This window comes from Sciurus carolinensis, chromosome X, assembly GCF_902686445.1.
Source record: "Sciurus carolinensis chromosome X, mSciCar1.2, whole genome shotgun sequence".
Lineage (NCBI taxonomy): Eukaryota > Metazoa > Chordata > Mammalia > Rodentia > Sciuridae > Sciurus > Sciurus carolinensis.
Window position 1 is genome coordinate 23,731,839 of NC_062232.1, and position 13,823 is coordinate 23,745,661.

At 32.8% G+C, this 13,823-nt stretch overlaps 1 protein-coding gene across 1 annotated transcript in view; it reads left to right on the forward strand.

The window, feature by feature from the left end:
- Il1rapl1 (interleukin 1 receptor accessory protein like 1) overlaps positions 1 to 13,823 on the forward strand; it is a 1,316,339-nt gene that overhangs the window by 1,020,400 nt on the left and 282,116 nt on the right. Inside the window, exon 6 of the mRNA XM_047536575.1 lies at positions 8,883 to 8,957. Within this exon, the coding sequence (XP_047392531.1) occupies positions 8,883 to 8,957 (75 nt within the window). The remainder of the gene's footprint in view (positions 1 to 8,882; positions 8,958 to 13,823) is intronic.

The window sequence follows — 13,823 nt, forward strand, 5'->3', positions numbered from 1 at the left end:
ACTTGCTGTGAAATAGTTGTATAATATTTCAAAAGCTAAGTGTTTAAAAATACATTAGAATTCTTTTTTAAGTTCTGGAATGCTTCTATTCTTCTGTGTTGGATAATCAATTTCATGTCTTTAGAAAAGAGCCGCTTGATTTTTAACCGTTTGGCTGTGAGGAAGTGACCTTGGTGTTGGTTATTATTCCTATGAAAATATGGAAGGGGGAAGAGTAGATTACTGATTCTCTATACTCATTCTTGGTTAATTCTTCTCCTCTGTTGAGTTGTATCTTTCCCCTGTACCATGTCATTCCTGATCTTTCTGAATACTAAGCCTCTGCAGTATTTCAAATGCCCATCATAGCCATGGTCCACTTTATAATGGCCTGTGCTACAGCTTCCACCACCCCATTTCATCAGTCTCTTAAGTTTTATACAGTTTTCTGTTTATAAGAAAATGTAAGTCTCTTGCACAATTCAGGTTTGTAATATAGATTTAAAAAATCACATTTAACATAGGGTTATCACAGGGCAAGACTTTTCAACCTCAGCAATATTGAGCATTATTAACATCAGGGACCAACGGCCTGATCCACCTTGTGGGAAGGTTTCCTGTGCATTCTAAGATATTTAGCAGCATCCATTTCAAGTAAAACCACACACTCGGACAACCCCAGTTGAGAACCACTATCATAGAACCATATTGGTGAGTAATCATCCAAGATTCTATATCAAGAAATATAAAAAGCTTTTACAGAAATACAACTCTAAATAAACCAATTCAATATAAACGGAATGAGCATTAAATTATAGTGTACTATACAATGGAAATGTAATGTCTTGTTGTATTATCCCAAGCCAAAAAGAGAATTTAAAATGTTCTGATTCATATGGTAACATAGTGACTTTTTGTCTATTCCACAATTTTCTCTTAATAGCATTTCTAAATGACTTGAATTTTATCATTTTTCATTTCTAGAAGGTCTTTTATATGCTAGTAGAAAAAGAAAATGATATGCTATGAAAATTTTGCATACTTTCTCACTGCTAGAGAAGAGATACTTTCCCTTATAGGACATATAATTTCTTGGAATTGACTATTGTCCCTAGAAACTAATTAGTGGCAGTTAATTTTTTCTTTCCTGTCAACAGAAGTGAAAACAGTAGTTGGCATGCTCACCTACTTGATTATAGCTGTTACATCAATCAGCATCCTTTTCTTAGAATTTATCATAATTTCTCTCAATAATTATGTATTGTTTCTTTTTTCTCATCATTTTTTAAACTTTTGCTTTCAGCACAGACACACATTTATTTTAAATGGTTAAAATCAGATATGCAATCAGTTAGAATTCATTCCCATCATATTTATGCAAAATCCACTGCAGCATTTTTTAAAAAATCAAATTTAAAATATTAAAACAACTTTATTCTCCATCTACCCATGGTCTCCACTGTTTACTCTCCATGTTTTTCTCAACTAATTTGGTCAAAATTAGGGTTTATTGGATGATTGAATGAGTTTGGCAATCTGCTGTGAGTCTGGTGAGTCAAGCAGGGATGCAGATAATGGGAGATGGAGTTTAAGAGACAAATTGAGAAGATGAAAAATGAATAAGGACCCTGAAACCTAACATGAGCTCCATATTAACTAACTTTACATTTGATATTGAGTGATTCTTTTTGAAACCAATTAATATAATATTTTCCTTGTTTATTATTTTCAGAAGCTTATCAAGATATTAGAAAGGGAGCATAGATTCCATCACTCCTATGTTAGAACAGAACTTCATAATAAATGTCAAATGAGAAAAAAACTGAATAAACATGATGATATTCAATTTGCCAGTTGAATATGTTCCACATTACAGTGAACAAAGGGAATACTTTAGAACTTTTGTAATATCTTGGATAAGCATTGCTCTGATTCTATTAGTCAAGAAGAATTTTGGGGATATACATTTTATTAGGAATTATGTTAAAGCAAAGGGGAGTTGAGATTAGCCCAGTTTGTCTCATAACAAATGAATATGACATTAACTTAAAACATGAAACTTTTAAAGACCATTTTCTTAAACTTTTGGGGGACCACAAGGAGAAAATGAATCAGTGACTCAATTTTTCAATAACAAAATTAATGATCAATGGTAAAATTGGTCTTTCTGAATAAAGAGAGGTAACTAAACTGAATAAAAATCTCTTGATATCTACTTGTCCATAAACACATATCTTTTATACTGAATCCCAAGCTCCTATGTGGGTATCTCCCTTAATACATGAACATTCATTAACATTCCACATCTAATCAATCAGTAAATCTGTCATCTCTACCTACCAAATAGTAGTAGATACTTAACAGATAAGATACTTATTACCCCTTCTACCACCAATACCTTGTTACCATCACTTCCTAATGAATTTCTTCAATGTCTGCCTTCCTGCCTTCACTGCACTTCACTACTTCCACACCACTCCATCCTCCAAGGTGACTCAAATACCAAGGTGCCAGAGATGTTGGACTTTAATTTCTTCCAGGGGCTCTCTCTTCACAAAACCCTTAAAAGAAGTCCCATAACGTTTAGAATAAAAAGCAAGTCTTTTCCATGTTTTATAAGGCCATGCATGTATGGGCCCATGGTGGTCTCTGAACTGTTTGTCACTCTTTTCTTACATGAGTAGGTTTACAATAGACTTTTTTACTATTCCCCAAACATGCTGAATATATTCCCATCCTGGAACCTTTGCACTTGCTCTTCCCTCTACTGGACATACATTTCTTCCAGACATTCACATGGAGCATTTCCTTCCTTTACACAGATATGTTTCAAGTGGTCTGAGCAAATGTTCCCGGCAATCTTCTCTAAAATAGCACCTGCATTAGTCTCTCTTTAGCTGTTTCATTTTTATGGTATTTACAATCACCTAATATGTTACATATGTATTTATTTACATGTCTATTTCACATCTTAGTTTCTGGAATACATGCTCTGTGAAAGCAAAAATCTTGTCTCTCTTTGTTCTAGTGACTAGAACAGTGCCCAACAGAGAGATGTTTTAGCATATTTGTCAAAAGAATGAATGAGTGAACATGTTTATTTTCATTACAGGCAGTATTTATCCAATTAAATGAATAAAATATTAACTATCAAACCTAGTCACATGAATTTGTTTATTTTCCTCAATACATATATTTTGATAAATATATTAATAATTATGACCTTTGACATTACTCCTATATCTGTTATCTTGTGTGTGGTATTTATTTATTCATTAACTCCTCTCCCTGTACCTTTCTGCCTGGTTGCTTTGCTATTCTTCACTCTGAGGTTTCTGAGGTCCATGACTACTATGAGTCACCACAATTATTTTTAGCAAATAGGAGAGATTTTGCCAACTTCAAAGCATTAGACATAAGTGAAAAATAAGGCACCCTTTTTACCCTAAATGGATTCATCTTGGATCCATTAATATTTTCTCCTGTCCATTACTTCCTTCTCCAAGGACCATGATATTGTGTCTACATGCTACAGCACTCATAAGATCTATGCTGTATTGTTAGAAAATAATTTTAAAACATTCCAGGCCAAAGAAAGCAGAACTGAAATCACACTCTGAGTCATTCAGAGGTTGAAACTCTCTGGGTGATCCAAGTTCCCTTGATTTGCTAGGAAAACAGGCAATTGTTTGTCAGTTCTTTTAAGTTTAAAGGAAAGCATGCACAAATGACCCATTGTAAAATGGAGTGAGTCAGTGGAATTGCCACAAAGCATGTTTTATTGTCACCTCTGTAAATCTGTGGATATTATTTTGTGACCAGTTTTAGTTGGTGAATTTAAATGGGGTTATAAAGAAATTACCCCTTAGTGTAGGACTCACCACAGTGCATCATAAATAAGCTCTCATCTATGAACAACCCTTTGAATGATTCATTCTTTTATTTCTAATTTAACACATACTATTTTAGTCACTTGACAAATGCTCTTAAAATTGAATTATGGAGGTATTTATAATTACAGAGATTATAAGCTCTGTGAAGTTTTACAACCTTTAAAATTTGTAGTTTGTTTGAATCCTTTGCAATCCCAGCACATTGTCTGGTATATTTAAAGTTATTCAAAATGTTTTTTTAAATTCTGTTCTTGTAGATCAGTTCCCCTAATGTGAGAAATATTAGTGATTCTTCCATTCATGGTCTAAACCCCTCTAAACCTCAGTTTATCTCAGGTTAAATATTGAGTTCATTATTTCACAAATAGTAATATTGTTCTTACCAAGATACACTCAATGCTGCATTTAGCATATGTTAAATGCTGTTGTCCCAAACTTCAGTGGAAATCATTAGACAGATTTATTTTTCATCTACTGTATGCTGGTACTTAATTCATTAACTTATTGAAGCCTCACACTGTTGAATCAATGTGGGAAAATATTTATGTCACATGTTACTTATAAGAAGGCTAAGAGATATTAAATGGCTCCTTCAAATTGCCAAACCAACAGAGTTAGAGATTATTAAATCCATGTCTCCCTGAAAGCTAAGTGTGTAATCTCCCCTTACATAAGACTTCTAAGAAACACAGTAGAGACAGGAAGTAGTTAAAATACATTAGAAAAATACTTATGGTTTTGAAAGAACAAATTTTGTGGTAGGGTAAGTATACAGAAAATATTGAGTATTCTCAATAGTGTTGGAGGGATTAGTGTGGGAGGGTTCAAATTTAGATTTTAAAGGTGATGAGTGATAAGCAGAGAAATGTGTATTTGTCTTAGATACCTCACAATTCTCTCCTCTTTAAGAACATTAGAAAGACTGAAAAATCCTGGCCTCTTTCACCCAACTTTTTTTCTTTTTTGTTTTAAGAAGATAAGACCCTACTTCTTACTGTTCTGTATATCAACTGCACAAGAAATGGGAAAAAGAGAGAAAGACTGCATCTCTTCATAAATAATTAGGAAATGTCAACATAGATAATGGATCAATCTTATAGACATCTTTATGTATACTGACTTCTAGATGTTTCTCTAATTGGCAGCTAGTGAGCAAAATGAATGTCTTTAAAATTCTTCCCTTCTGTTGTGCAGAAGGGTTTTGTCAATTGGGACTTATTTAAAACTCTGTAAGAGAGGCCTGTTATTATTTTAAATGACTGTATCAGCTTTAATGCTTCTAATAAGATGTTCTGAAAAATAAAATGAGAGCTTAAAAATACTTTGGTAGATACAAAGCTGTATTTAACGTGAGGTCAGTGAGAGAAATCACTCTAATTGTGCTTTTTTGTGGATAAAATATGATTATTATTCAAAATCACTGTGTTTCATGTTACTACTGTTGAACATTCTTTAGTTTTTCAGTGATTTCAGCATCTGTATGTTTTAGTGAGAGAAAGAAGTATCCCCAAGTTGTTTCCTTGACATAAACTGTCAGATGGTCTAGTCAAGGTCTGATTCTAATAATTTTGCTTTTTTAAATTATAAGTAATATTTTTCATTTTCTTTCCAGTTCTACCTTTACAAATTCAAAAATAAAAAAATGAAGGAACACTTTTCTCTTTGCATGTTTGTTTATTTTGATTGGTCATTACTATTCCTGCATTTGTTTTCTACTTCTGTCTTCTGTCAGTTCAAATCAACTAAATATATTAAATACCATAATGTGCCAAAAACATTCAAATAATGGATAAGTCTATGCATGCCCTTCTTTTGTGGCAGCAAAATTTGTCAGTCTCAAATGACTGTAAAACTGAGCTACATCTTAGTGTTAGTGATCACTTCTTTTCACAGTCATTTTGCCAATGTGTCAAATCAGTAGTTTAGCCTTTGTGTTATCTGGGATTTTCTTATCACTTTTATCAAAGGAAAGCAAATCATATGAGAAATGTACCAAACTGATATCCATCATAGCATAATAGCAAAACATGACACTTACAGATGATGACAGATTGCATTGCTATAGCTCTGCTCTAGGTTATGATGATTTAATTGTATATTTTCACTCTTTTAACAGATTGTACATACCTTGAGGGAATCTTTGTACAGGACTATGCAGAAGTTGCTTCACAGAATTTTCAAAGTACATTTTATTAAGAAATGGGTGGAAAAATCTAGCAAAGATTCTTACTTGAATTTTCTTTGTTATCTTTTGCAAACTATCGCTTTGTACCTCAGATCCTTGGTCTCTAAAAGAAAGGGATTTTTATCAGTTTAGAATGTTTATTTTTATTATTAAATCACAAATCACTGTAAAGTATAAGGACAAAAAACAGAGTCATTCCAAACTACCTATCAGAGTGTCTGGCACATTATAGTGTTTAATATATACAAGCTGAACTGAATTGAATTTGATCTATCAGAATTGTGTGTGAAATATTGATGAATAGAGAGCTACTTTTGTCAAAGCAGAGCTACATTTGTCAAAGAGGAGTGGATGGCATCCCAAGGCTTGGAGACATGTCCAGTGGGCCAGTCCTTATCTCCTCTTTTACTTTATCTGCCCAGAGGGGCTCAGTGCAAATAGCATGACCTTAGAGAACATAGTTTTAAAAATTCAAAGTAACTTATTAAGCACTGAACTCTCTCTAGCTCCAACATCTTATGAGTTCATGATTTAGATTTGAAGAATTCCTATGTTAACATGGAGTTTGTCAAATGACAGAATATGAAAGTTCTTAAGGATGTAACATTATGTTACAGAGTGGGTGGTAAGTTAGGGCAGAGAAACAAAAACCCATTTTATATTTCTGAACAAATGTGATACATATGGATTGTATTATCTTTCTATATAGATTTTTTCCCCCTCATCACAGGCTAGTGTGGGAAGTGTTTGAACAGGGAACCTTTTCTCAACCGCTTTCTAAAACAAAAGGTCAAATTATCTACTAGTAACTACACAATCGCAAGATTTTTAAACTGAATAAATTTATTAAAATAAACCAGTTATTTTGTCACCATCACTGCTTGTTAAGTTCACTAAAATTCATTTGATAACCAGAGTTGAAGAATGTAACTTTTTAACCTATTAATGTTGAACTGTTTTGCCAACATTCAGTGAATGAATAAGCTGATTTTTTTAAATAAGAGAATTAAATCAATTAAGATCATTTTAAGCATGAAATAAGAGTATTTAAGGTTAATCAGTGATGTTATATTTTTGAGAATTTCAGAGCAATTAATCTCACCCTATTACCTAAACTTTTTTTCACTTTTATTCCCATATTCTTGTGAATAGTAATAAAGGCAATGAATAATGCATTCATTAGTTATAAACACAGCAATCAGTCCTATATGAGGTTGGTCTCCCCACAAGACTCTCATTTTACTTAACTTTTACTCTCTGTAACCAGAATACCTGACTAGAACATTTTAGAGGAGGAACATTTTATTTTAGTTCATGGTTTCAGAGATTCAGTAATGGTCAGCTGACTCCATTGTTCTGGGCCTGAAGTGGAAGAAAACAGCTCAGAACATGGCAACCAGGAAGCAGAGAGAGAAAAAGAAAGAGTTCCACTCACCAAGGACAAAATATGAAAGGCAAAGGCATACCACCAGTGACATTCTTCCTCCAGTCACACCCTATCAGCCTATGTTTACTACCCAGTCAACCCATATCAGAGGATTAATCCACTGATGAGGCTATGACTCTCACAATCATTTCACCTCTGAACATACTTGCATTGCCTCACACATAGGCTTTTGGGGGACAACTCATATATTAAACCATAGTGATACTCAGAACTCGTCCCTGTTTTTCTAACTTGGAATGCACCATCCCTATGCACTGACTGTGTTTTCTGTTAAAGAGAGATGGAGGCAAGCCACTGAAGCAGTTTGAATTCTTGAATTCTCTGGTGATAAGTACATGTAGCCAACACCTGGCAGTTCTGTCTAGATCTACCTTCCAGTTATCAACCAAACTGGCATGTCCTCCTGGCAAGGAAGAAAGAAAGCCCTCAAAGCAAAAACATTTAGTTCAGTGACCCTTAACTGATCATGTCTGTTCTTTATACAGAGTAGAAGTTGCAGTGACAGATTTCGAGGGACCTAGACAATTCAATCAGAGAGGGTTGGCGGGGGAGGATTAATGAAGAACTATTTGTCTAAAGTGCAGAAAATCTAGTTTACTAGGAATGAAGTATGCAATAGGATACCCATCTTCACAATGTCTAGTAGCAAACAGACTTGTAGCTGATAAATGAAATTGATGAGAGCACAGAGCAGAAATGTGTGGAAGCTTAAAATCAAAAAAAGGATATCATGCAAATTGGCAATAAATACTACAAAATGTAACAGATAATAGTAATACAGGTTTAGACTAAATGAAAAATACCATTTTAAAATATCCCCTTGGTATGGGTATGCATATTTGTACTTATACTAATTTAATGTCACATTTCTAACTCATTTGGAGTATATGTATCTAGGAAACATTTACTGCAATTAGTAGATTGTGTGTTTTGAGGGAATGTGATCCAGTATATGGAAAACATGAAGGGAACTAAGAAAAATGACACAACTCTATACTGAATATTTTTTTTAATTCATGCCACATATATATGTGTAGCTTTAATACTAAAAAAAGGAGGGCATTCCTTTAAAAGAAAAATAAGATATAAAGTGAAAATATTTCATGAAACACAGATTTTTTAAGAACTGACCAATCCTGATTCTGTAATTCAATGGTGTCATGTGACTGTTGATCTGGAAATGTTATATTTTACTCTTGTACAATCTAATAGCTTTTCAGCTTGCCGGAAGGTACCACCTGCAATATGAAAGTCATTACTTGGTAGAGTGCTTTGACACTACTTTGAGAATGAAAAATCTTTGGGAAAATAAACTGTATGCTATCATTCAGTTCATGTAGCATAACTATAAGTCTCTACTATTATTGTTGTTTTTCAGCTCCTCTGACTGATAAGCCACCCAAGCTTTTGTATCCTATGGAAAGTAAACTGACAATTCAGGAGACCCAGCTGGGTGAGTACTTCCTTAATTCTAGTTAATACATTTTTAAATACATTCTGACAGTTAATAAGTCTACATTGTAACCGTGTGATACTCTAAGCTAAACTCATGGGTATTTAAAGAGGGCAGAATTAGGAAATACCAGCATACCTGACATTCTGTTCCCTGCAATGTACACCTTGGGACCAAAGTGGACATATGCTATTTAGATGTTTATTGGGAAATGAAATAGGCTGATGATTTTAGCAATGGAAGTATAGTGTAATGTTATAATGTTTGAATTGTTTTTAAAAAAGGTAATATGGAACTATTTCATAATATCTGTTAATACATTAAAATGAAATTTCTGAAATCTTGGGGAAAGGATGGAAGGTCATTAAAATAAATGTTACCATTATGACGAAAAAGCATTTTAAAAATCTAATGCAACATAACAGACATTGTGGTAATTGTTTTAGACAATATATTACTAAAATTTGATCAAGTGGCATTTGGTTAAGGAACTAGGGGACTTAGACATAAGGTCATGGACAAAATACTCTGTGATAAAAATATTCAGAATTATAAAATACTTAGAAGGACAGGATTTTTTCATCTTATTTAGCTATATTCAGTTATACTAAATTGAGGAAATTTTTCTTTCTTAATTATAAATATCCATTATATTCTCTTAGGTTTTATTTTAATTTGAAATGTAGTGTATGTATGTGTGAGTGTGTGTGTATATATGTGTATGTGTATACCTATTCACATATATACAAACATATAATCTCCACAAACATCCAAGAAATTTTTTACATTAATCTTTCAAAAATTAAAATGTATTTAACATAGCTTGTCCATTAAATTACAATGTCATTAGTGTTTATATAGTGAGAAGTTGGATGACATGAACATGTTTTCCAAATGAAGATTACAAGATTATGAATGTGAAAATCTTTAGTAAAAACATATCTAAGTTATATTGCACAAAGATATGATGATAGTTTTAGAACTTGTAAGCCTATATTATCACATTCAACAGAGCTTGAACACTGGAAATATCTATATTTGCTAATTTTGAGGGATGAACATATGCAAGATTTATACAGAGTATTAATATACTTTTTTGATAGCAAATTCAAGTCTTTTGAGTAAATGTCATAAACATGCAAGTAGTAGTATTCTTGATATTTTGTGATGGAAGACTACAGGTAGCATTAAAGCAATGTCCTATATAAAACAAATATATTAAAATTGTATCTTACACTTTACTCACACTGTGATGTTGAATTTTATTAGAATTTATTAGTATTTTATAAAAAATGAAATATAAATTTTCATGAGTGACCATGTTTATATAGTAATTTCAACAACCCTTAGGAAGATATATTTCTAAGGAGCTATGTAAAACTTTAAACATCTTAGGCAAAGAAGAGAGGAAGTTAGGGTAGTAGTTATCTGTAACGGACTTGATAAGATAATTCTAAGAATTTCATGGTTGATGGTTGCCCATTGGGTTTCTTTTTATTGTCCCTGAATTTTTAAAATTTTTTATTTTTACAGACTGCATTTTGATTCATTGTACACAAATGGGGTGAATTTTGAATACTACAGTGCTATACAAAATATAAATTGTAAAGTTGTTTTTTTAAATATTACCTTTTCTTAAACAAAATCATAATGACTAACAGCATATTGAACATATGAAAATTTGTTATGCAAATTGAATGATTCTACTATGTATTCATTTGAAGATATATGGGAATGTCTGTGAACAAAATGTTAAAGAAATATTCTAACTTCTTCATTGTCACTGAACAAAGGAATGTGAGTTATCTTTAACCACCAGCTAAAGACATTAACCTGGCATCTTGATTCTTTTTTTTTTTTTTTGAGGGAGTGTTTGTGAATTGAACCCAGGGGCACTTAATCACTGACCCACATCCCCAGCCTTTTTTATTTTTTGAGACAGGATCTTGCTAAATTTCTTAGGGCCTCACTAAGTTGCTGAGGCTGACGTTGGACTTATAATTTTCTTGCCTTAGCTTCCTGAGCTGCTAGAAGTATAGGCATGCACCACAACACTTGGCACACCTTGATTGCTTTAAACGTTTGTTTTGTTTCATTTTCTGATACCAGTTCATAGTGCATCATCAGAGACATCATTTGCTAGTTAGAGAAATTTAACCATTATTAATCCTTGGATTTTTGAGTGACAGCTGATTTGAAATAACAGTCATGCTAGTGTTGCTAGTAGATGAATTAACAACGTAAAGGTAAGTCAAAATAAGGAAAGAAAATTAATGATAAAAAGACTTGAGGTACCTAAAATATACTTGTTTTCTACAGTATATACCTTGACTTTTCACTTCCTTGAGGATAAAATTTTGCCCTTTCCAGATGTGAAAAATCTATTAATTCTGGCAGGTTTAATATGTGATATCGAATCCTTAGAAAGGGGGACTGGGTGCATAGTCATGGGGTGGCAGTAGGAGGATGTCATGTGTCAGTGATGAAGGACCTGTAAACCCTGTCTCCCTTATGAGAAGGTGAGAATCTCCAAGAGAATTTCATTGGCTAAGAAACCAGCCTCCCAAACAGCTGAGATTGCAGGTGTGCTCCAACCAAGCCAGGTTCACATTCACTTTTTACTGCCATCTGCTGACCATGGCTGCCTTTTCTTTTCTGTATCACTTGTGTTTTCCTGCTCTAATTCCTTCATCTTCTCAAACTGGAATAGTCTGGTAGTATCATTTAAACTATTTCATTGTAGAAAGCAAATGGCAGTAAAAGGCCAAGTACTTAGGAAACAATGTAGTGGTAACTAAATTTATATAAAATATGTAAAATTGTTGAGTTTGAATTGCAGTCAGTATATGGTCACAACCTGGCATTTTCACTTTAAGTGGCATCTGTGTGTTATTTATAAATGTGAAAAAAAAAAGAACTTTGTTCCTTTTAAGTAACTTTCAGGCATCAGCAAATATATGGACAGCACTTTCTCGGGCAAAAGGCCCAGAAATCACATTGTACAATTCTGAAGGTCAATCCAGGATGTAAATCTGACAGTATTTTCAGGCTGCTGTATTCAAGAGAGTCAAAAGACAGACACAATTGACTTGCTGAGTGTGAGCCCTGTAGATGTCATTCAGAGATATGGTCTGAATGTTATGTCCAGGAGCCCATTTTCACAAGCTTCCAGATCAGAGAAAAGCATATTCCATTGCTACCAGTCTTTGAAAGTGTAGAAATCCATCTTAGCCTTGACCTAATAAGACTAATTATATTTTACAACTCAGAATTTACTGAGAATTATAAGTAGATATCAAACTTCGCTTATTTTTTTTTTGCTTGAAAAATAATTATGCAGGTTAACAGTAGAAATTTGGGGAAGTAGAGAAAAGGATCTTGTTTCTTACATTGTAAATTGCATGCACATGTGGCTGCTTTCAACATTCTCAGAAAACATCCTTTTAATGGCTATATAATATCCAGAAGAAAATCCTATAATTTCATATATATTGCTGGACATCTTTTCAATTCTCATTATCACAAATAATGATGTGATGATCCTTACTTATGTATTACCCCCTTCACTTTATTTCAACAGTAAAGATTTCTAAAGAAATAAGATAATAAAAAAAGGAATAATATTGTTAAAGGCTCTCACTACATGATTTTGGAATTCTTGCCAGAGAAAATTGTACGAACTTTGCTAAAAGTATATAATTTGTATAGTAATATTTTAATAATTAATGAAATACCTTTATAACACAGTTCTCTTTTCTTTGATATCAACATTGCTGTTCCCGCTTTTACCATTTTTCTATCTTTACTCATTCTCTTTTCACTCATTGAATATAAGCAAGCTCACCATTTTTTGAGTTTACCCATATTTGGATGGTTTCAAATAAATCTAATTGATTTATGAAAATGTCTGTGGTTGATGAATTACAGAAACTTAATTGCACATCTAAAATTCCTATCCATTTTCTTCTCCTGGTTATCCTAATGTTCAGCTGGGAACTTCCTCTAGATTCTATGTTTCAATGCACTCTGGGCACATGGAATGTCAATAAATACTAATGTATAATAAGGTATACAAAAGGCACATGTAATTAGGAGACTAGACTGAAGAAGATGGCCAGCAGCACTCTTATTTTCCTTTATTCATTTGTTAAATTCAATAAAAAGCAAAATCTTGGAGTATCTGAATAGGTGACAAGGATTTACCAGACATTAACATTTAGAGGAAAATAGCTGACAACAAAATTTAATCTACAAAATGTTCTGTACATAGATGTTGGACATATATGTACATCTTTATCCAATATAACTGTAGTCTATTTTTTAAATTCCATACTGGAAATTAACTGACACTCTGCCTTGTTTCACCATACTGTAGTTGAAAAAATGCTAAATTTACTTGTATTGAGGGAAAATGTCCATACATTATATAATAGACCCTGTTAGATATTTTTATAGGAAACTTGTGAAAATTATATGTTAGTTAACCATTTTGCTAAAGTAATCATTTTAGGAACTTCTATGTTCTACTTCTATGTAGTAAGTGTTCTGTAAATATGAATATGAATATATTGCCTATGGAATCTGTTCTGTTACAAACATACTATTGAGTTTTTTAATCCAGTGAAACCCTATAGGAAATTATTTTATGGAGAGAAAAATAGCCCTGTAACATACTCTCTAGTCCTATATTTTCATAGCTGCTATTGTCTTGAAATGAAACACACTCTTCTGAATAGTTACAACTCTCTCTTAATAAACTTAGGAAACGTTTTTGTTTTCCTTTCTAGGGTAGGTAAATACTTAATGTCAATGCACTACAAACATAATTATTCACGTGATAAATTTGGTACTCAGTTCTGAAAGGGC